Source organism: Mercenaria mercenaria, chromosome 12, assembly GCF_021730395.1.
Source record: "Mercenaria mercenaria strain notata chromosome 12, MADL_Memer_1, whole genome shotgun sequence".
Taxonomy (NCBI): Eukaryota; Metazoa; Mollusca; class Bivalvia; order Venerida; family Veneridae; genus Mercenaria; species Mercenaria mercenaria.
Genome location: NC_069372.1, coordinates 7,864,339 through 7,889,122, shown reverse-complemented (window position 1 = coordinate 7,889,122; position 24,784 = coordinate 7,864,339). Strand labels below are relative to the sequence as shown.

The following is a 24,784-nucleotide window of genomic DNA, read 5'->3' as shown; positions in this document are numbered from 1 at the left end:
TACTTCCGGTTTATCAAACAAACAGAACTACTAAGGTAGTTCTGCATGTTTGGTAAACCGGAAGTGATGGCGTAACGTCATTTATCCGGAAAACATAGAATAAAACCTGGATTCGGCGTACGGAAATGAAAATCAGTTTATGAATTAATGGTAATATGTGAGTCAATTCATTAAAATGGCACTGTTACTATCTTTCAAAAGTTAAAATATCATATAAAAACATGTGACACATTCAAAATTGCTTGAAATGGGCAGTTCACTTCAATCATGGCCAAATATCTCAAAAGTAAGCACACGGACCTATACATTAATTTTATTTCACCATATCATAGGCCATATGTTTATTTACCACTCTGAGAAGTTTCATTAAAATCTACGTTTTAGAAAAATTTCTATTTGTGAAAATGTTACAAAAGTTGCGTTTTCCCATAGACTCCCATTATGAAAAATTGCTTATATTCAAATATATTTCAAATCAGACTAGCAAAAAATCAAGCACACGACCCTATCTTTTTTATTTGCTGAATTTTCTTAAGATATTCCGAAGTTTTGAAAAATCAGAGTTTAATCAAATTCTACATTGTAGAAAAAATTTTGATCCAAAAGTGCATAACTACCTTAAATCTCAACAAACATGTAGAATTAAGGTTTATCTTAATCTTAGAAATAAGAAGTCTATTCACTTTGACAGGAAACACAAATGTATACCAACAAAATTGAGTGGTTTCGCCTTAAGCTTGCTGCCGGCAAGTGATTATGCCTTTGCCACCAGTGCACTGCACATCACTGCAGGTTAATCATGGTCTTCACTTTTTGCTTTTCGGTCAGAAAATTTTCAATAAACACGCCTTCGAAAAATAAATGGTATTGCCCGAATTGAATGATGGACCAGTCCATTATAGAAATTTAGCAGGGTACAGGTTTAATGACAAAGGCCTAATAAGACACATTTTCTTCAAGTTTTTCGGCGAACGCCGTCTTAATTCGTTTTCGTTACCTATGCCACGTGACTTCAGTTTGCAAATCAAACTACTTGATAACGCATTATAGATAATTTATCAAAATGGAAGATTTATGCAACACTCTGCCTGATTGGACGAGAGTGTCAATTACTTTCACTCTGTTGATTGTGCTACGCTGAGTGAAATGTAGACAAAGCGTTTATTCTAAACGACGCTGTTCACAGTTTTAAAGCTAACTTTGGCTCAGTATATTTAGCAAGAATATTGATATATTTCAAAATGATAAGTAAGTTTAATAAATATGATAAAAACCTGTTCAAATACCAACATATATCAAATTAAAGAAAGAGCTGAATACGGTCTGCGTATCACATGAATAAGGGTGTGATAAGAGTCTTTTATGTAGAGAAGTGCTTTTTAAAAGATTTGCCTTGTTACAATTGTCGTCTGTATATGAAAAGGTTTCTTGCTTTTGTGACTTATTCAGATTGCATATTTAAATGAGTACTTGTTTGCTTTGATATATTTGTTATAAATTATTTAACTGATTTATTCTATATATGAATATTTTTCTTTAGTATTGTATGCAAATATTGAACTCAGTTGAAATCTGTTTTATTATATATATGCTATATAATGACTGAATCTCATTACACTGAAATGAAGGTACGCTGCATACAGTTTATCTCTGTGATATGACTACGGTCAAACTTTGCTTTGTGATATGACTACGGTCAACTTTGCTTATGAAACAGAAATATTGAAATAATTACAATTGTATGTTTTGCTTGACCTTCACTTTTTTTATAGGTGTGACGTCATTGTCCAAAAATTCATGAATAGCGAATATGCATTTGTTAAAGCGGGATCAGTTGGCCTATTTTAGAAATAAATAAAAATAATAAATAAAAAATCCTTTGATTTTTTTCTCATGGACTCTAATCAAACTTGATTTGTAGCATCTTTATTAGGCCCGCAGCCAACTTTGTTCAGCTGGGACATTTGACCCCTTTTAGGGGCTGCTAGAGCTAAAACTAGAAATGCCTTTATACAGCGTCTCATGAACAGCTTGGTGGATCTTTGTCATACTTGATCTGGAGCATCATTATAAGGTCCTCTTCAAAATTTAGTTATATAGGAACTTGGGCATTATTAGGGACCACTATAGCTAAAAGTAGATATGCCTTACTTCGCATTAACCACTAAAATGTAATGGATTTTTATCATACTCGATGTGTAATAATATCGTAAGGTCTCCTGCTATTTTGTTACAAATGGGGATAGGGACCAATTTAGCTAAAAATATAAACACGTTTAATGACCTCTTCTCATGAACCACTTCATGAATCTTCATTAAACTACTGCTGTAATTATTCGTCTAAGGATAAATGAAACAAAATTGCAACCCTACGAAACCTTTGCGAAAAATTAAAAGAGAACCATTTAAATTGTTAAAGTGCGGTGTTTAGTTTTGCAATTTGAAAAATGTTAGATGAAAGATGAATGTTAGATGAAAAATTCATAAACTTCTTTCCTTATTACAATTCGCCGACCATCATTTTTAAAGATATTTCTTGTATAGATATGAGTTGGAAGTTTTGTATGTTCATTGCTGTCCTATCCTGTTGTAGGAAGACAAGAAGAAAAAGAAGAAGAAAACTGACCACAGTATTGTTGATGAATTACTGGATGATGTAAGTACAATATCAACACATGTAAAGCACAAAATTTAATGTGGATTTACTACAAATAAAATTTAGCTCGACTAGTCTAGCTATTCTACTCACCCTGGCGTCGGCGTCACACCTTGGTTAAGTGCATACAGCTATCATTTAAAGGCATATAGCTTTGAAATTTTTTTAAGGTCAATTACCAACCTAACTGGGTCAAGTTCCATAACTCTGTCATGTAATTTGAGCAAATTATGCCCCCTTTTGGACTAAGAAAATCCTGGTTAAAGTTTACATGCAAGTTACTATCTCCAAAACTAATGTAGATATTGAATTGAAACTTCAAGTGTCTTCAGGGTTATAAAACTAGTTGATAGCATCAAGTCCCATAAATCTGATCTGCATTTTGGCCAAATTATGCCCCCTTTTGGACTTAGAAAATCCTGGTTAAAGTTTTGCATGCAAGTACATACAGTTATTACTAAAAGGCATATAGACTTGAAATTTATAATTACTAAAAGGCATATAGACTTAAAACTTACTAGGTGAGCTATTGTGACCGCTTGATGTCCGTCGTCAGTCGTGCGTTGTCAGTCGTCCGTCAACAATTTCTAAAAAAATCTTCTTCTTGAAAACCACTGTGCAGAATTACACCAAACTTCACAGGAATGATCCTTGGGTGGCCCCACTTCAAAATTATTCAAAGAATTGAATTCCATGCAGAACTTTGGTTGCCATGGCAACCGAAAGGAAAAACTTTTAAAATCTTCTTGTCCAAAACCACATGGCCTAGGACTTTGATATCTGGTGTGTAGCATCATCTAGTGGTCCTCTACCAAAATTATTCAAATTATCCCCCTAGGGTCAAATATGGCCCGCCCCGGGGGTCACATGGTTTATATAGACTTATATAGGGAAAACTTTGAAAATCTTCTTGTACAAAACCACATGGCCTAGGGCTTTGATATTTGGTATGTAGCATCATCTAGTGGTCCTCTACCAAGACTGTTCAAATTATCCCCCTAGGGTCAAATATGGCCCCGCCCCGGGGGTCCCAAGTTTTACATAGACTTATATAGGGAAAAAAGTTTAAAAATCTTCTTGTTTGAAACCACAACACTTAGACCTTTGATATTTGGTTTGTAGCATTGTCTTATGGTCCTCAACCAAAATTGTTCAAATTGTATCCCTTGGGTGAAAAGAGGACCTGCCCTGGGGGTCTCAAGTTTTATATAGACTTATATATGAAAAGGCTCTAAAAATCTTCTTGTCTGAAACCATAGGACCTAGGCTTTTGATATTTGGTATGATGCATTGTCTAGTAGTCCTCTACCAAAAGGCTCCGCCCTGGGGTCACTTAGTTATTATATGAGTTATATAGGAAAAATACTTATAAAATCATCTGATCCTATTTCCAAGACTGTTTAATTATAATTACCTGATGACCCCAAGTAATATGATGTCACTTGACTGTGACCTTGACCTACTGACCTACTTTCTTGTTTTTTAAGATACAGCCTTGAAATATTGATGACATACACAGTTTTGCACAGAAATCGTAAAACTGAATTTCATTGACCATGAATGTGACCTACTGACTTTCTTAATATTTTATCATCAGTTTGACATTTGAAACATGTAGCTCATATTACTCAGGTGAGCGATCCAGGGTCATCATGACACTCTTGTTAGCTCATCTGAGCGATGCTCAGGGTGAGCTATTGTGATCCGTCGTGCGTCCGTCCGTCATCAACAGTTGTGTTTAAAAGACATCTTGTCCAAAACCACTGAATGGATTTTGATGAAACTTGGCATGGATGTTCCTTATATGGTCCGCTACCAAAGTTGTTCCAACGGTTCCGCTTGATTACAGATATGGGCCACCAGAGCTAAAAATAGAAAAATCTTCAAACAGCATCTCCTCCTAAACCATTGGTCTGATTTTGAAATAATTTCACATAAATAGTCACCCTCTACCAAGATTGTTCAAATTATACCATTTCGTCAAAAAATATGGCCGCAAGGGAGCATGGTCACTTTTCCCTATTATGTATATAGTGGAAATTCAAAAAATCTTCTTGTGTGAAACTGCTGGGCAAGTTTCAAAATAATTTTACACAAATGGTCCTTGTGTAAACCTCTACCAAGATTGTTCAAATTATTTTGATTCATCAAAAAACATGGCCCCCAGAGGGCTTGGTCACATTTCCGTATATATAGTGGAAACTTATAAAATCTTTTTGTGTGAAACTGCTAGCCAAATTTTCAAATAATTTTACACAAATGGTTCTCATGTGACCTTCCACAAATATTGTTTTCTGATTCGTCAAATAAACATGACTGCAAGAGGACATGGTCACTTTTCCCTATATGTATTATAGTGGAAATTAAAATAATCTTGTGTGAAACTGCTTACCGGGTTTTAAAATAATTTTACACTAACAGTCCTTGTATGACCCTCTACCAAGATTGTTCAAATTATTTTGATTCATCAAAAAAACATGGCTGCCAGAGGGTGTGGTCATTTTTCCCTGTATAAGTACATTCTTGATGTGCAATATTGAAATTCAAGTCAGTACATTCTTAGTGTGCAAAGGGTGAAAGTAGTCAGTACATTCACAGTATGCAGAATCAGTACATTTAAAGCTACACATTTACAGTGTTGGTGAATATTTTTAAAGTATGATTATTTTTATCTCAAATTAGATAGTTATGTACACAGTATTTGTGAAATTTGATGTGCCTATTGCAAGTATGATAACCTTTTCTGTAGAGTGGGTAAAATATGTGACAAAGTTTTATTGATATTCACTCTCATTGAGAACTATTCCTGATAAATGTAGATAATATAGATAGATAGATAGATAGATTTATTCGTGAATATATATGTCATGATTACAAACATTACACATATCACATTAAGAACAACTCCAATACAAGCAAACATTCAATTGTATCACAGAAATAGCTACATGTTACATCTCTTAATCGATTAAAAAAACAAAATAAGAAAAAACCCAACATGTCTTCACGTATATAAATTTAGAGACATATATACACCACATGATAACCAATTGAATTTTCCAACTAATTTCCAGTGGGGTCCTTGGCTCATAAGTTCATAACAAGCTCACTAGCTCATAGCAAGAATTAGAGCTTTTTTAAAATATGACATAATTCTGTCATTGTGTCAGTTGAAAATCAGAATGTCCAGTCAGTTCAGGTAGGTAGATCTTTATGAGATTGTATTAGCCAAACACCTGCATATATGAAATCTAGCAGCATTGTTTCTTTCTCTGAGGTGTAAAGATGACGTGTAACATTGTAGAGCATCAACAGGTCTGTTCTCCTGTTCCATGCACTGTCCTAGTAAATTCAGTGCTGTTTCTCTGTGTGCAAGGTTGAGCTCTGTTCTAATGACCAACCCAAGTTTGTTCAGTGCTTGTTGCTGTTCCTCAGGTCTCTGTAGGAAACTGTATGTCTTGTATTGTAGAAAGTAAAGGTATGGAAGTGAGTCTACTACAGCACAGTCCATCCAGTCATCATCTTCACCTCTATGTAGCAGGTCCTCTTGTGTTGACCTAAACATTTCATACTGAAGTTCATGTGGTACACAGTTTATTTCTGAAGTGAAAAATTTTACACAAAATGCAACAATATATTTTAAAGCCTCTACACCATATTGTCTAGAAAGTTGACCAAATCCTCTCTTAGCATATTTATAGAAGGCATAGCAGTTACATTTAGGCTCGGTAACTTCTATTTTATATTGTTCTTCTATATGAGAAAGAATTAAAGCAGCTATTTCTGCATTGCCTACACAGTACATTATAGATGCAAGTTTTAGTCTGCTTGAAGCAACATCTGAGTCCAGTCCAGCTTCAATCCATGTAAGTGCTTGAGGAGAAACTGTGTTGTTAATTTGAATGTTCTGTGAGGCTATCAGAGATCCTGTTGATGTACAAAGTAGAGGTGCTAGAAGTTTGCATGCTGTTTTTTCTAACATGTCACCAGTTCTGTAGTATCTTTTTAGTTGTATCACTTTCTGTAATAGTGTTTCTAAACTTCCATCTCCTATCTTCTCTATGTATAAAACAGTTGTAGCTGTATATTCTAATAAATTACTTGTTACATCCATTGTGCACTCATCTGGCTGTGGTATATCATGATGTACTTCATTTATCATATTGAGCTTAATCTGAAGTCTTTCACCAAGGTTGTCAATTTGAATTCCAAAAAGAGAAATGTCATCAAATGGTATCAAAGTTGACATTCTTTCAAGTAACTGCTGTTTGACTTCTGCAGAAAATTTTCCTGCCATTAAATTGTTTTCATGAACAATGAAGTGGGGACAGTGTTCATTTAATAAACAATTGTTCAGTGTAAATAGACAGTAATTTAAACAATTTAATATATTACACTCCTTCCATACACATGAAGGTTTACTTGCTATACAGTGAAATAAAACAGTTTTACACATGAAACTTGAAATGTAACTTTCATTGTCAACATTTTCAACATTAATGTATGATTTAAGAATCATTTTCATTAAGACATAACATTTTATCTGAGTTATATTCAAATTGAACATCAAGCAGCGTTCAGCTAATGAGGTAGAAAGTCTCCATTCAAAGGCTACATTTTCACTTGCTGTGCTGCCAACACCAACAACATAACACTTTGTTGATTTTGCATATCTCTTCATTTCTGCTGTTGGCCATTTGTTTGTTTCTTGCTGGTGCAACCAAGCTCTTGATGACTGGGGCCATGATTTACAAGGATGTGCTAACACAATATCACTTGCAAGAAGACCTTGTTGTGCAGCTGATGCATGTGATGGTCCTTGTCTCCGACGTCCTTCTTGCAGTGCAATATCAATTATTGTGTTCTTGATCAAGGTCCTTCCTTGTGTATCATTTACAAAGTCATTACCTACTTCATCTGTAATAGGAAGTGGAGCATCATCTCTAAGTACCTGTAGAAGACAATAACCAGGTGGTGTTTTTTCATTCTGGATCATCAGGATGTTATGTTCACCTGGAGTCCATTCAGACCAGTCCTGTATCACAATCAGATCATTTGCACAGACAAATATGTCAGTATCTGATTGCAGTCCTACTGTTGTGGTGCCTTCTGATTGACTGCCTAAATTATAAACAGTACCTTGTTCACCAATTGCTCTGTATGAGATTATATCCATAGTTTCTCCCAGTAAAGCTGTCCTCCTCCTCTTCATTACAATATTTTCATTTACTCCAATATCATCCAGGACCTCAGACAGTCTCATGGATATATTGTGATAGTAATCTGGTGTATGAAACATCCTGAAATATAATTTTAAACATGACAGACTTCATAAAACATTTTCATGATTGTGTTATGTAATTTTCATTTTTTTTATGCCCAAGATTTGTATACATTATATTTTTTTTACATTTTTTAATTTGATCAGTTTTTAATAACATAAGTACTAAAATGTGGCAAGAAGTTGATAAAGATAAGAAAATGGAATAACTGACCTGGTAAATTTACAGAAAACTAAACTTTAAATGTCTACGTAGTTGGTGATTATATATTTTTTCCAAACAATATAACTTCCTCTTTTGGTTTCAAAAACTAATTTTTCCAAGGGAAGTAACTCTGATATCAGTGTTTTAGTATATGATTTGGCATTCAGTCCCTTACATTAATGATCCTATATTATTATAGGCTAGATATAGTGATTTATATGAAATTTTATGTTTACTTTTACAGTTTTCCCTGTACATCAACAGCTTTCTTTAAAACCACCAAACTATTCATTGCCTTCAGAATCTGTATTAATTGCCTTTTCATACTCTCAAACATAAATAAATCTTTTCAGGACCCCATGTTCCACTGCCTGTTCACTGCATAGTGACAAGGTGAGCTTCCTCTTTCAACCATCCACAATTTCTTGTGAACACAATAGTGACTTTATTTGGCTATTGATTTCACATGTGCAGATACTGGATTGAAAGTCTATAGATATTTTAACATTTAGGGTAAAAACTTTCCTGCTTCTGGACAGTATTTCGAATAATCGAGCATCGGCTGTCTTACGGACAGCTGTTGTTTGTTTTTAGCTGTCTAGTTGTGATTGCACAATGTCCGACGTCTGTCTGTCTGTCTGTCGTATGTAAACATTTAGCTTGTGTATGCGACAGAGGCTGTATTTTTCAACTGATTGTAAATTTTGTCAGGATGGTTACCTTGATGAAATCTAGGCAAAGCATGGAAATGGGTCGAAAACTAGGTCACTAGGTCAAATCAGAGAAAAACCTTGTGTAAGCAATAGAGGCTGTATTTTTCAACTGATCTTCATGAAATTTGGTCAGAATGATTAACTTGATGAAATATAGGCCAGGCTCGAAAAAGGGTCATCTAGGTTCAAAAACTACGTCACTAAGTCAAATCAAAGAAAAACCTTGTATATGTGATAAAGGCTGTATTTTTCAACTATCTTCATGAAATTTGGTCAGAATGATATTTGGTCAGAATGATTACCTTGTTGAAATCTAGGCCAAGTTTGAAAATGGGTCATCTAGGGTCAAAAACTAGGTCACTAGGTCAAATCAAAGAAAAATCTTGTGTATGCGAATGAGGCTGTATTTTTCAGTAGATCTTCATGCATTTTGGTCAGAATAATTGCCTTGATGAAATCTAGGTCAAGTTTGAATATGGATCATCTGGAGTCAAAAACTGTGTCAATAGGTCAAATCAAAGAAAAATTCAAGTATGCAATAGGGGCTGCATTTTACACCGGATCGTCATGAAAACTAATCAGAATGTTTGCCTGGCTTAAATCTTGGTAAAGTTTGAATAAGGGTCATCTGGGGTCGAAAACTAGGTCACCCGGACATTAAAGAAAAACCTTGTGTACACAATAGGGGCTGCATTTTACACTGGATATTCTTAAAATGTAGTCAGAATGATTGCCTTGATGAAATCTAGGTCAAGGTAGGATATGGGTCATCTGTGGAAAAAAACTAGGTCATTAGGTCAAATCAAAGAAAAATATTATGTATGCAGTAGAGACTGAATTAATCAATTGATTTTCATGAAAATTGGAAAGAATGAGAGCCTTGATGCAATTAAGGTCAAGTTTGAATATTGGTCATCTGAGGTCAAAAACTAGGTCTCTAGAACAAAGGAAGACATTTTGTATGCAATAGAGGCTGTATTTTTCAATTGAGGTTTATGAAATTTAGTCAGAATGATTGCCTTGATCAAATATAAGTAAAGTTCAAATGTAGGTCATTTTGGCTCAGAAACTAGGTCACTAGGTCAAATTGAAGAAAAAACTTGTTAACACTTAAGAGACTAGATTTTTGGTCCAATCTTAATGAAAATTGACCAGAATAATTGTTGTCATGAAATTACTAGGTCAAACATGTTTACACTGTCATGATGTGATTCTCAGGTTAGCGACTTAGGGCCATCTTTGCTGTCTTGTTTGCTTAACTTTTCGAAGAAAATGTTGAGCTATTGCACTCACTCTCCATGGCATTGCCATCACCATTGGTTGGAGTTTTTCAATGAAGTCAAATATTTCTGTTACTATCAAAGCTATTGACAAAGTCTACACCTGGGGAAACAGTCCACATAACTGATTGAATTTTGACAGAGTTAAGCTCTTAGAATTTTTGTGCCCCCTCATGAGTGGTGGGAGCATATAGATTTGCTCTTGTCCGTCCGTCCTTCCTTCCGAGAATGCTGTGTCGCGCCTAGCTCCAAAAGTATTTGACCTAGAGTCACAAAACTTTACAGGAATGTTGGTCAGCACATTGTGTAGTTGTGCACCTGGGGTTTCGCGTCTGGATTCATTCAGTCCTGTAGGAGTTATGGCCCCTGACTTATCTTGTTTTTTTTAAGTTTTTTCATTACACAAGACCAGACTTCTTGTCCAGACTTACTCAAAAAAAAAAAAAAAAAAAAAAAAGTTTGTGAAACATGTATGTTAAAATGTACTTGACCTAGAATCATAAAACATTAGAGGATTGTTTTATAGCCTGTGAAGTGTACTCTTTAGGATTTTACTCAGCTAGGCCAGAGTTATAGCTAACTAAGTGAAAAATACACATAAGGTTCTTAAAAGTTTATGTTACGGGGATGGAGGAGGGGGCACCTGTGTCCTATGGACACACATCTAGTTTTGGTTAAAGTTTTTACTGGCAAAGCTCTAATTGAGAGTCAAGTACTGAGAAGAGTCAAGTACTGAGAAGTGTCAAGCGTGCTGTCTTACAGACAGCTCTTGTTTATTTCTTTATATGTCAAGAATTAAGAACATTAATTTTAGCTCGGTCTCCTGTCTGCTTCAGACATTTTACCCTAAAAATTGAACAGAATCAACAGTATTTCAATAATGTTAATCAACACGCTTCAACATAAACAGCTAGCATGTGATAAAAACAATATTACATTTGTGTTGTTTCCACAGTGAACTTACCAAAGTTGTTAAATAAAGCGATAAAATTCTGTACAGGGAGTGGCAATTTATTCAATTTTTTGATAAATTCAGTATAAGAAGACACTCAGTAATATCCTCTGTATAATTATTTATGGACATGTTTGATCGACTGTGTTTTGTTTACAGGAATATATTTGGAGGTAAATCAGGGAACACTGTTGATTTGATCTGATTACTGATATTCCGGTATTGTTTGAAAGGAATGGTTTTAAAATCATTGAATACTCTTCATTTCATGTCTTCATTTCAGGTGAAGGATGATCCAAAGTTTACTGAATTTCTTGAGGTTCATCAGAATGTTAGTGTTAAACCAGTCTGGACCAATGATGGTGTGAGACCTGCAGATGAAAAAAGTAAGGTCAGTGACCACCAAATGTCTGAATCACATGAGGAAGCAGACTACAGTGAAAAAGAGCAGGACTCCGATGGTAGGTTTAGGAATGCTTTTGTTTTGTGGTATTTAGTAGTTATAGGCTGTACAGTAGTAAATAAATTTGCTCTGTGTTCTATATCATAGTAAATTTACAAACTACAAACTTCTGAGAGCTACATAACACATAACCAGGCCCATTTTAAAAATGAATTACTAGCCTTATGTTTTAAATGACCTATAAACCACCAAAAAACACCAAGAAAAATTGGGGTCATGAAAAATAAATATTTACTGTATTATTATTTATTTTTGTGGGAACGAAATTTCTTGATTCTGGTTGAAATAACTATTTCGTGGGAATTTCTTGGGAATATGAATTTGTGGATTTCAAGTTTGGAAGATTAAATGAATGGAAATTGTTTCTTTGAGATTTAAATTTGTATGAAGTAGTATTCTTTTGTTGTAGAAGATGTAGCTGAAGAGAAGAATAAGACAGCTGTATTAAAGGGGCTATCAGATTTAGATGTAAGTATAATGTAGAATTAAGATTATATTAAACCAGTATAGAGATCAAAACAATGAAGCATTATTTAAGAAAAAGAATTGCCAGGCATGAATATCTGGGAGTGTGTTTAAGGCTATACTTTTGTATATAGTGAAAAGAAGGCAGTAGGGATAATATTGATTTAACTTGTTTTTCTCAATGATTTTTATATTAAGCTGAGTTTTCAAATGAGATTTTGGTCTTGGCTCTCATTAAAACAGTTATTCTATTTTGAAATATTTCAGTACTTGAAGTCAAAAGTTTCGAGTAAAGATAAAGGAGAGGTGGGTGATTCAGATGATGAGCAAGACAGCAGTGATAATCCAGTCTCTGCTAAGAAACTGAAAGACAAGAAAAATCAAGTAAGTATTGGATTACTTTTGGTTTGACCATACAAACATGAGCATATCAGTTGTTATATAGAGGTATTGTCTTAATTGCTTCTAAAATAGCTATATTAGTCTTTCTGAGAATGTTTGATTTTGAATATTTAAACATGTGAATGAGTTTAAGCAACAGTTCCTTTTTACATGCTTTTTTAGATTTTGATGCATTACAAAGATTTTGAGGCAGTTTTACATTTTCTAAAAACATAAGATGAGCCGTGCCATGAGAAAACCAACATAGTGGGTTTGCGACCAGTATGGATCCAGACCAGCCTGTGCATCCGCACAGTCTGGTCAGGATCCATGCTGTTCGCTAATGGTTTCTCTAATTCCAATAGGCCTTGAAAGCAAACAGCATGGATCCTGACCAGACTGCGAGGATGCGCAGGCTGGTCTGGATCCATGCTGGTCGCAAACCCACTATGTTGGTTTTCTCATGGCATGGCTCAGATTTAGAATAATCATTCCCTTAATTACTTTTTCATGGCTATTTCCACCTTTTCAATTTGGCACATTTATATTAAAGCAAACTTAGTTTTACATGACTATTTTATCCAGAGACTAGTTTTCATCACAGTCAAGCCAGAATGGACTAGTAAAAATTGAATTAAAAAGATTCCTTAACCTTTACCCTGCTAAATTTCTAAATTTCATTCAATTTGGGCAGTACCATTTATTATTCAAAGGGGTGTTTACTGAAAATTTACTGACTGAATAGCAAACAGTGCAGACTATGATCAGCCTGCACGGAAGTGCAGGCTGATTTTTGTCTGCAATGGTCGCAAAGGCAGACACATATGCCGGCAGCAGGCTAAAGGTTAAAATTGCAGACTCTTCTATTTTACTTGCAGGAAGAGAAGAAAACCCTGTACATGTTGAAGCTGAAAGGCATTCCTGCAAAATGTGGAGAGGTAAGTTGACAGTGTTACATTTAATCCAATTTTCTTCTGAACATGAGAACTATTTTTAGCTCACCTGTCACTTTGTGACAAGGTGAGCTTTTGTGATCGTGCAGCGTCCGTCCGTGCGTCCGTCCATCCGTGCGTAAACTTTTGCTTGTGACCACTCTAGAGGTCACATTTTTCATGGGATCTTTATGAAAGTTGGTCAGAATGTTCATCTTGATGATATCTAGGTCAAGTTTGAAACTGGGTCACGTTTGGTCAAAAACTAGGTCAGTAGGTCTAAAAATAGAAAAACCATATGACCTCTCTAGAGGCCATATTTCTCAATGGATCTTCATGAAAATGGGTCAGAATGTTCACCTTGATGATATCTAGGTCAAGTTCGAAACTGGGTCACGTGTGGTCAAAAACTAGGTCAGTAGGTCTAAAAATAGAAAAACCTTGTGACCTCGCTAGAGGCCATATTTCTCAATGGATCTTCATGAAAATTGGTCAGAATGTTCACCTTGATGATATCTAGGGCAAGTTGGAAACTGGGTCACGTGCGGTCAAAAACTAGGTCAGTAGATCTGAAATTAGAAAAACCTTGTGACCTCTCTAGAGGCCATATTTTTCATGGGATCTTTATGAAAATTAGTCAGAATGTTCACCTTGATGATTTCTAGGTCAAGTTTTAAACTGGATCACGTGCGGTCAATAACTAGGTCAGTAGATCTAAAAATAGAAAAATCTTGTGACCTCTCTAGAGGCCATATTTTTCAAAAGATCTTCATGAAAATTGATCAGAATGTTCATCTTGGTGATATCTAGGTCAAGTTCGAAACTGGGTCACGTGCGATCAAAAACTAGGTCAGTAGGTCTAAAAATAGAAAAACCTTGTGACGTCTCTAGAGGCCATATTTCTCAATGGATCTTCATGAAAATTGGTGAGAGTGTTCAGCTTGATGATATCTAGGTCAAGTTTATAACTGGGTCACTGCGGTCAAAAACTAGGTCAGTAGGTTGAAAAATAGAAAAACCTTGTGACCTCTCTAGAGGCCATATTTTTCATGAGATCTTCATGAAAACTGGTGAGAATGTTCACCTTGATGATATCTAGGTCAAGTTCAAAAGTGGGTCACGTGCCTTCATAAACTAGGTCTGTAGGTCTAAAAATAGAAAAACCTTGTGACCTCTCTAGAGGCCATATTTCTCCATGGATCTTCATAAAAATTGGTGAGAGTGTTCAGCTTGATGATATCTAGTCAAGTTCGAAACTGGGTCATGTGCGGTCAAAAACTAGATCAGTAGGTCTAAAAATAGAAAAACCTTGTGACCTCTATAGAGGCCATATTTTTCATGAGATCTTCATGAAATTTGGTGAGAATGTTCACCTTGATGATATCTAGGTCAAGTTAAAAAGTGGGTCACATGCCTTCAAAAACTAGGTCATTAAGTCAAATCATTAATATTCGTAGGGGACTAACTTTCGTGGATTTCGTGGTTAGATCAATCTTTGAAATTTAATCCTAACGAACAAGTAAAATGCCTATTCATATTATGTTCAAATGTTGAAATCCACGAATTCAAATCCCCACGAAATTGCCGTTTTGACCAAAACCACGAAATTTCATGCCCACGAAAATAAATGATTTTACAGTATTGTATTATATTTGACAAATATGTCAATGGACAGTTCAATACCAGTATTTTGCTGAAATATATTAGAAATGCAAGTTTGTAAAATTATTATTATCTCTCTTTGTTTGGTTGTACAACCAGGGTAGACTGGAAATAGAAGAATTAGCAAGTAACATGCTGTTTTAAAATTGTCATATGGTTCAGATTGTTGAAATATCCCAGTATCTGTCAAATGCAAATGTAAAACTAGAAATTATATTGATATGAAATCAATACTCTGCTTTTTAAATATTTAGTATTACAGAGGGTAATTAAATATCTCCTTGAAGTAAAATTTCTGTCTACTTAATTTTGCATTTTCATCACATTTCTGTATTAAAGCAGTTTGCAGACACATTGGACATGTGTTAACTTACTTTTGTGTTATAATTTTAGAAAGCCGTGAAAGAATTCTTCAACCCTTTGAAATTAGCAAAGCTGCATGTAGCGAAAAATGCTGCAAAAAGACCAATAGGTATGTAATAGCCTATACTCAAGAAGTTTTGAAAAATCATCAATAACAACTGACAAAACAGTATAACCTGTTGTTAAAGACACTCCTTGAAGCAAATACATTTCTTCAAATACATATACCGTGGCCCAGTGATTAAGGCGTCTGCCTCGGGATTGGAAGGTTGAAGGTTCGAGCCTCATGGGGAGCGTTCGTCTGGGGGATGTTTGTCATGGGACTCATTCCGAAAAGGCCGGTTTGTGAGCCGCGAGCTAGTTAAATGAATGGTTACCAACTTCTATCCACCGGGCATAGTGGTAGGAGTTTGGAGGTAATTGGTACGCACAATAAAGGTGTCTCATAAGCCAAATTGGCTGGCCCTTTCAATAGGGGTGGCACTATAATAAACAAGACCTTTACATTTACCTTTATACTGTATATTCTTTAATCAACAGGCTCCCCGTGAAAAATGCCCAACCCCCAACATTAAAATTTTTATTCTTCCGGCATCTACTGATGCGGGAGGCATATAGTGATCATCCTGTCGTCCGTTCGTCCGTCCATACGAGGTTAACCAAATGGGACCGTTACGCCTAGCATCAATACCCCTTACTGGAATGACTTGATACTAATGCAGATGTAACCTGTGACCATTCCTCATCATCAGACATCACCTGACCTCAATTTGACCTTGACCTTGACCTCATTTTGGACTTAGGTTGCTTTATATGGGTCATCTCTTGGTTAACCAAATGGGACCATTTCGTCTAGCATCAATACCGCTTACAAGAATGAATTGATACTAATACATATGTAACCTGTGACCATTCTTCATCTTCAAACATCACCTGACCTCAGTTTGACCTTGACCTTGACCTCATTTTGGACTTAGGTTGCTTTATATGGGCCATCTCTTGGTTAACCAAATGGGACTGTTTCGTCTAGCATTAATACCACTTACAAGAATGAATTGATACTAATACAGATGTAACCTGTGACCATTCCTCATCTTCAAACATCACCTGACCTCAGTTTGACCTTGACCTCGTTTTGGACTTAGGTTGCTATGTATCAACAAGGATGCCACCGGGGGCATCAAGCGTTTATTGAACGCAGCTCCTTGTTTTAAAAGTTGATTTAGATAAGTGGATACCAGCAGTACAGCAGACCTATAATTGTGAAAGTTCCTTCATTATAAGTTGCATTTATAGTTTATATTTTCTAAAAATGTAATACTATCTCAAGTTTTAGGGCCTTAATAAACATCCTCCTTTTGCAAAAGGTAATACCCTTGTGGGCACTGTTAAAGGAATATAAGTTATATATACTTTCTCATATGATGATTTCTTAATTAATAACCTCCAACACAAGGGCATTAATCACCGTACAGTATTTCAGTCTTCCTAGTGGTGTTCACTCCAGGGAGGTTACACTGTAATAATGTCAGTTCATTATGGCTGCAATAAAGAAAACATGTCACATGTATCTTTTTTTTAAAACAACTATCAATAGATAAAGCAGCTCTGATTGTTTATAGGTTAAGGATAGGACTAGGAATCAAGTGGTTGCAATTTTGATTCATTGACTTGGCATGACATTGTATTCCCTGTGAATTTGACAGAAGACATTGTATCTTTGTATCTAAAGTCATTGTTTCTGTACCTCTAATTCATGTGGGAAAGTTGTCAGTTACTTTCTGGGAACAAGTCTGTACTGGTACAGAATTGAGGAACGCTGGAAAGGTTAACTGAATAGGTTACAAAACTGTAGTACTGTGAACATTCAGCAGAGTTAGAACAAGCAGAAAAAAACCCCAAAAACACAAGACTATGAATCTAGATGTTGAGAGACTGATGATTTAGTTAGATTGGCTAGAGGAAGAAGCATGATTTATTTGAAAAAAGAGTTAACTCAGATACTTGTTTACATTTCATTTTGAAACACCATGTTATATTATATGGTATCATATTATTATATCATGTTATATATTATTGCATTATGTTATATTATATTATACCAGATATATAGCACCCATTTCATGATAAACACATGCAAAGGTGCTTTACATACAAAGGGAGCCACTTGGGAGCTCCAAACTCATCCTCTACCAGTACAGAAACACAGCGATCTGACCATAGCGAAAGAAAGTTCCCAAAGCAGAGAGAGAAGACTTTAGATACAGCCATGACAGGTGTAAACTTTTACTCATTATATTTTACTTTTGTTCCAGGTATAGCTTATGTTGGATTTGAAACAGAAAACGACCTGGAGCAAGGGTTAAGAAGAAATAAAAACTTTATCGGAGGCAAAAGGATATTTCTGAAGAAATGTGACAATGATCAGGTGGACATACCAGAGCCAGAGAAACCAAGGCCGTGGGAAATTAAAGTAGGTTTTTTTAAGCTATAACTTGAACTTTGTAATGCCAATGACTGTAGAAAGATATAAGTTTTGTTAACCAAGAAATGTTCATGGCAACAATATTTTGCATTTCGCCGTCAGGTGATATTTTAATATCCCCTGCCAAATGTGGAGCGAAATAGATTTAACGTTGTTCATCAGTACATCCATGCTTCTGTGTGTCTGATTTCCCATAATTATGTGAAAGTAATCCATTGATGGATCTTCATGAAACACAAATATAGATCACTTTAGGGCAGTGGTGCATGCACGTCTTTAATCAGGATCTCTTCAGTAACTGCAGAGTTATTACCATTTAATTGTTTTCAAATTCATAATTATATCTGGAAATTAAATATCTTTCAAAACATAATCCACTCATTCACAAAACAACTTATTCGGCAGGGGATATAAATTCATTGAATTTGCTTGTTCTTTTTAACATTGTAATCCTGACAATGATATTACAGTATTATATTTAACTAGCAAAAATTTTGCGACTATTAAGTTTGCAAATATAATGTCCTCACTACTTTCTCTAACTTAAAAAGTGCAAAATTTCTAGGTTAACAATACAGTATAAGAAGGATTGAGAAAGTTGGTTAGTATTATGGAATGTTTGTTTCAGTGTTAATTCTAAAGCTGTCTATTTACTTTTCAGAATGATTCAGAAGAATGTGAAGGAATTGCTGAGGTATGACAGATATTTTTACAGAAAGTTAATAGAAAAGTTATTTTTAAATTCCAGTTTTCAATAAAGAGAGCATTCAGATCTCATGGATCAAATGTGCTATTTCTATACAGTATACTTACAAGACAGAAGTATAAAGATGTGTGTTACAGCTGCTGCTTGTAAAGAAACTGGGGTAGGGGCTTTAGGTTGTTCTTCAGACATGTATACAGTTAATGGGTAGTAGAAGATGTACTGGTAAATGCATAGTATTCTAGTTCATCTGGGAAGTAGAGTACCAAATAGGTAAAAGGTCTGACTTCCAAGCCAGAGGTTGCGGGTTTGAGTACAGGCAGAATCATTGAATGGCCCTGATTCAGGTAGAGACGATTGTCCAGTTACATTTGTATTAACAAGACTGTGAATCAAGAGGTTATGAGTTTGATCCCTGAGCATGGCGTAAGTTCCTTTTGATGATTTGACAAAAAGCTGTGTGTTTGAAGTCGCCTGATGTTCACCTCTGATTAATATGGAGAAGTTGTCAATTACATGCGGAGAACGTGTGAGTAGTGGTGCTATGTTTGGGTTTGGTAGTTTTTAGAATCCAGGAACACTGGATAGCTTAAATGGTGGACATTACACATGTGAAATACTTAGGAAATTAAATCCAATCAAAGAAACAAAGAATGAGCTGGGAGCATTATTGGAATGTGGTGTTCAAAAGCCCTGTCAAACATGCAAGGATTTAATCTGGACAAAAATTAAAGAAGCAGCAAGTAAACTTAACTAAATGCCATTCATATGAACTTCTTGAAAAGTAGAAGTAAAATGAAAATCATAGCCTGCCTGCTTAGCTGAATAGGGAGAGTGCAATCTAGGGATCGCGGGATTGTGAGTTCGATCCCCGGCTGGGCGTATGGTTTCCATGGCGATTTGATAAAAAGACATTGTGACTGACATCATTTGTCCTCCACCTCAGATTCATGTGGGGAAGTTGGCATTTACTTGCGGAGAACAGGTTTATCCTGGTACAAAATCCAGGAACACTGGTTGGGTTAACTGCCCACTGTTATATAACTGAAATACCTTTGAAAAATGGCGTTAAACCCAAAACAGACCAAAAAAAATGAAAATATTATAACTACATAAATATATTGTATTATGTATTGCAGACGGGCAGACTGTTTGTTCGAAATCTGGCATATTCTTGTACAGAGGAAGATTTGGAAGCAGAATTTAAGCAGTTTGGTAAGAAAATTAATTTCTAATAGTTCTTGATCGAAAAATGTTGATTGAAGTGTACATCTTGGGCACAGTGAAGAAACTGGTCATAAGTTATTCACTCAGTCTTTGATTTATTATTACAGTAACTGTAAATTATTATTACATAACTCCTGATATAAATCACCAATCTATAGTTTGTGCTGTATGATCGGTCTATGTTCAACGCATGTTTAGTTTATACTGATTTATTTTAGCTTGATTGTGGTGAAAGCGTCAAGCTTATATGAACCACTATCGAGTCTGCTTCCTGAAAAATCCAGTACTGGTGTCATATGAGAAGGCGTAGTCATGACTGTAGTTTAGCTCCAACCTACGACTCCCGGGTTAAGCGGCCGACACCTTAACCATTAGACCACAGCTCAACCGTTTACTGGGCTGTTAAGTCAAAAATTGAAAGACAGAAACTGTGAAAATTAATTTCTGATGTTAAGTAATAAAATAATTATTGAGTGACTTGCCGGTCAACAGTTGAAACTATTGCTGACTTGCCGGTCAACAGTTGAAACTATTGCTGACTTGCCGGTCAACAGTTGAAACTATTGCCTGAGATCCAAAGTATAGGAAGTTCTGTATGAACTATGTAAAACTACTGGTATGCATACGGTGATATATTTATTGTGTTTTTAGGTCCTTTAACTGAGGTGAAATGTCCTGTAGACTCTCTAACAAAGAAGGTGAAAGGATTTGCTTTTATTACGTACATGATGCCGGAGCATGCTGTCAGAGCATACAGTGCTCTAGATGGCAAAGTGTTCCAGGTAAGAGCAAAATATAATGAGATAGTTCTTTGTTCAGTGGAAAAAATCTTGAAAATTTATTATGGTCATTTTCTTTTGTTTTTTTTTGGTCTTGATTTGAGTTTAACAGCATTTTTGACAGTATTTCAGTTATTATCCCCCGCCGATGAAATCGGGAGGGGGGTATTGAAATGGTGTTGTCCGTCCGTCACGTCCATCAGTGCGTCCGTCCGCAGCCATTTCTCAGTAACTAGCAGGTAGAATTTCATGAAACTTAAAATAAACATGAACCAACATACTGCGATGATGCCCTTCAAGTTTTTTTTTGATTGGTCAATTTCCCTTACAGTTATTGCCCTTGATTTAATGAAAAATGCCCAAAAATGTCCGTCCTCAGCCATTTCTCAGTAACTAGCAGGTAGAATTTCATGAAACTTAAAATAAACATGAACCAACATACTGCGATGATGCCCATCAAGTTTTTTTTTGATTGGTCAATTTCCCTTAGAGCTATTGCCCTTGATTTAATGAAAAATGCCCAAAAATGTCTGTCCGCAGCCATTTCTCAGTAACTTCGGGTAGAATTTCATAAAACTTGAAATAAACATGCACCAACATACTGCGATGATGCCCGTCAAGTATTTTGTTTTATTGGTCCATTTCCCTAAGAGTTATTGCCCTTGATTAAATGAAAAATCCATGTCTGCAGCCATTTCTCAGTAACAAGCTGGTAAAATTTCATGAAACTTGAAATAAATATGAACCAACATACTTCGATGATGCCTGTCAATTTTTTTTTTAATTGGTCAATTTTCCTTAGAGTTATTGCCCTTTAATTGTTTAAAAATCTACCGATTTGTACATAACAAACCAACCAATTGGTAGAATTTCATTAAACTTCTTTCATTCTTTTCCATGAACATTTATTATAAACATGTGAAGTTGTGTACCCACACCTGGTCACCACCTTGCCTTGGTCACACCCTCTTCTCCTCTCCTTTTTATTATGCCCCCCCTTTGAAGAAGGAGGGGTATATTGTTTTGCAGATGTCGGTCTGTCTGTCGGTCAGTCGGTATGTAGATCAATCCCTTTCCGGATGATAACTCAAGAACGCTTGGGCCTGGGATCATGAAAGTTGATAGGGAGGTTGGTTATAACTAGCAGATGACCCCTATTGATTTTGAGATCAGTAGGTCAAAGGTCAAGGTCACAGTGACCTGAAACAGTTAAACCGTTTCCGGATGATAACTCAAGAACACTTTGGCCTAGGATCATGAAAGTTGATAGGGAGGTTGGTCATGACCAGCAGATGACCCCTATTGATTTTGATATCAGTAGGTCAAAGGTCAAGGTCACAGTGACCCGAAACAGTTAAACGGTTTCCGGATGATATCTCAAGAACACTTGGGCCTAGGATCATAAAATTTGATAGGGAGGTTGGTCATCACCAGCAGATGACCCCTATTGATTTTGAGTCAGTAGGTCAAAGTTCAAGGTCACAGTGACCTGGAACAGTTAAACGGTTTCCAGATGGTAACTCAAGAATGCTTGGGCCTAGGCTCGTGAAAGTTTATATGGAGGTTGGTCATGACCAGCAAATGACCCCTATTGATTTTGATGTCAATAGGTTAAAGGTCAAGGTCTCATTGACCCAGAACAGTTAAACGGTTTCCGGATGATAACTTAAGAACGCTTGGGCCTAGGATCATGAAAGTTGATAGGGAGGTTAATCATGACCAGCAGATGATCCCTATTAATTTTGAGGTCAAAGGTCAACGTCACAGTGACCCGGAACAGTTAAACCGTTTCCGGATGATAACTTGAGAACACTTGGGCCTAGGATCACGAAACTTGATAGGGAGGTTGATCATGATCAGCAGATGACCCCTATAGATTTTGAGGTCAGTTGGTCAAAGGTCAAGGTGACAGTGACCCGGAACAGTTAAACGGTTTCCGGATGATAACTCAAAAACGCTTTGGCCTAGGATCATGAAAGTTGATATGGAGGTTGATTATGACCAGCAGATGACCCCTGTTGATTTTGAGGTCAGTATGCCAAATGTCAAGGTCACATTGACCGGGAACAGTTAAACGGTTTCCAGACGACAACTTGAGAACGCTTTGGCCTAGGATCACGAAACTTAATAGGGAAGTTGATCATGACCAGCAGATGACCCCTATTAATTTTGAGGTCAATAGGTCAAAGGTCAAGGTCACATTGACCCAGAACAGTGAAACATTTGTGTACAGTGACCAAATAATTTCTGTTCCTTGTGCAATTACTGAATGCATCAAGGGGGGCATTTCGTGTTCTACAAGCTCGTTATTTTTTTTTTTTCAAACCTTCAATGAATATTTATCAACATGCATAGTTGTACCGCCCCCCACCTCACTCCTCCACCCAGTCATGTCCACCACCCCGATCATGCATCACCCCCCCCCCCCCCCCCCCCCCCCCATTTTTTTTAATTTTTAATTTTTTTAATTTACCATCAATATTTATAATCAACATGTGATGTTTTGTACCCTCACCCGGTCACCCCCGCTGCCCCCCCGCCCCCCACCAACCAAAAAATAGCATTCATTTTCTGTTAAATTGATTTTGACTAATGAAATTATTTGCTTCTTAGTAACATCCTTAACTTTTTGCCGGATATATTTTTTTGCCATTCCTCACCACAAACCCTTTCGGTGGGGGATACCAATTCATCGAATTTGCTTGTGTAAAACCTAGTATAAACTTATAACTGCCAACTTCCCCACGTGCATAAATCAAAGGTGGAGGATGAATGGTTCCGGAAGCAATATCTTTTATCAAATGGTCACAAAGGAAATTCGCCACGCCCAGTGATCAATTTCAGTTCTTACTATTTAAAATTGAATTTTGAAAAATATTTTTGAAAAGTACTTGCATTATTAAGTTTGTAAAGAGTGGAAACCCTGTGTTTATCTGACATACTGTTTTACAAGAGCTTTGTAAAATTACTGTGCCTGAGGCTACAAATACAGATGGGGAGTGATGGTGGAGTGGATGGGAAAGTTTTCTGTTGACTGTATTAGCTTCTAGAATTTACTTACTTGGGACTAGAAAGTTCTAAATATACAGTAAAACCTGTCTTAAGCAGCCAGCCAAGGGAGTGGGAAAAAGTGGCTGCTTACACCAGGTGGCTGCTTAATGCAGGTAATTTACAGAATGAATGAATAATTTGGGATATGAGACACTGGCTGCTTGAGACAGGTTGGCTGTTTAATAGAGGTGACCGCTAAAGCAAGTTTTACTGTATAGAAACATGGGTAGCTGAAGCAGTAAAAAAAAAGAAATGTTGGTGCCTTATTTATATGTGAAAGCTTTAAAGTGCTCATTTGGGGTTACAATATTTCAAAGACAGATTTGCTGTTCTGAAGGGGGCTTTTATGCTATTACGTATTATTTTTTTGGATGAACAAATACTTAAAAATTTTCAACTGTTTAACACTAACAGTTTCATTCATAAACTTGTAAATTATACAGCACTTTTTTGAATTTTTGTACATTTTACATGACAGGGGAGAATGTTGCATATTTTACCAGCCAAAGAAATGAAAGATACAGAAGAAGAAAGTACAGGTAGCTCTTTGTTTCTTTGTTAAAATGTTTAGGGGCCTCCGTGGCCGAGTGGTTGAGGTCGCTGACTTCAAATCACTTGCCCCTCATCGATGTGGGTTCGAGCCTCACTCGGGGCGTTGAATTCTTCATGTGAGGAAACCATCCAGCTGGCTTACAGAAGGTCGGTGGTTGAAATAATGCATAGAGGGGCACCTGGGGTCTTCCTCCTACATCAAAGCTGGAAAGTCGTCATATGACCAATAATTGTGTCGGTGCGACGTTAAACCCAACAAAATAGATAGATAAAATTGTTAAAATGTTTTAAATACAGTCTTAACTATGAATCTCAAAGTTGTTTCTCTCGAAATTCTGCCTTTGTGGAAGAAATTTTAAAGTCCCTTCAAAATTCCCTCAAAAAATGTGTAATTTAACTCCTGTTCACAACAAACTAGACAAAACTTGCTGAAGAATAATCAAACTCTTTGCATAAACATTGTTTGAATATTTTTTTTCTGTGGATAAATTTAATTTCACTTTTTTTTCTTCCTACAGAAGGATCATCCTACAAAAAGAAAAAAAGTGCGAAAGAGAAAGCAAGTGCTTTAAAGTAAGAAATCAAAAATTGCTTCTTGAAATTTGTTTACCAATTAATCATGAAAGTGGAGCAT

General features: G+C 36.0%; 2 protein-coding genes across 3 annotated transcripts in view; one reads left to right on the top strand and one right to left on the bottom strand.

The window, feature by feature from the left end:
- The window catches only part of LOC123535463 (probable RNA-binding protein 19), a 52,035-nt gene that overhangs the window by 9,818 nt on the left and 17,433 nt on the right, over nucleotides 1-24,784 (top strand). For both annotated transcript variants that reach the window (XM_045318151.2, XM_053519104.1), the window contains exons 4-15: nucleotides 2,594-2,656; nucleotides 11,371-11,548; nucleotides 11,960-12,018; nucleotides 12,283-12,399; nucleotides 13,275-13,334; nucleotides 15,384-15,462; nucleotides 17,669-17,826; nucleotides 18,500-18,532; nucleotides 19,681-19,756; nucleotides 20,420-20,550; nucleotides 24,077-24,137; nucleotides 24,669-24,723. In XM_045318151.2, coding sequence (XP_045174086.2) covers nucleotides 2,594-2,656; nucleotides 11,371-11,548; nucleotides 11,960-12,018; nucleotides 12,283-12,399; nucleotides 13,275-13,334; nucleotides 15,384-15,462; nucleotides 17,669-17,826; nucleotides 18,500-18,532; nucleotides 19,681-19,756; nucleotides 20,420-20,550; nucleotides 24,077-24,137; nucleotides 24,669-24,723 — 1,070 coding nt within the window. The remainder of the gene's footprint in view (nucleotides 1-2,593; nucleotides 2,657-11,370; nucleotides 11,549-11,959; nucleotides 12,019-12,282; nucleotides 12,400-13,274; nucleotides 13,335-15,383; nucleotides 15,463-17,668; nucleotides 17,827-18,499; nucleotides 18,533-19,680; nucleotides 19,757-20,419; nucleotides 20,551-24,076; nucleotides 24,138-24,668; nucleotides 24,724-24,784) is intronic.
- On the bottom strand, nucleotides 5,488-8,399 carry LOC128547207 (uncharacterized). The gene is made up of 2 exons (XM_053519105.1): nucleotides 8,152-8,399; nucleotides 5,488-7,956 (listed from the first exon to the last, which is right to left on the bottom strand). The coding sequence occupies exon 2, from the start codon at nucleotides 7,953-7,955 to the stop codon at nucleotides 5,868-5,870; it is 2,088 nt and encodes a 695-aa protein (XP_053375080.1). The 5' UTR covers nucleotide 7,956; nucleotides 8,152-8,399; the 3' UTR covers nucleotides 5,488-5,867.

Bases quoted from the DNA above. Each gene is read 5' to 3' on its own strand.
- LOC128547207 (XM_053519105.1), bottom strand. From the start codon at position 7,955: ATGTTTCATACACCAGATTACTATCACAATATATCCATGAGACTGTCT.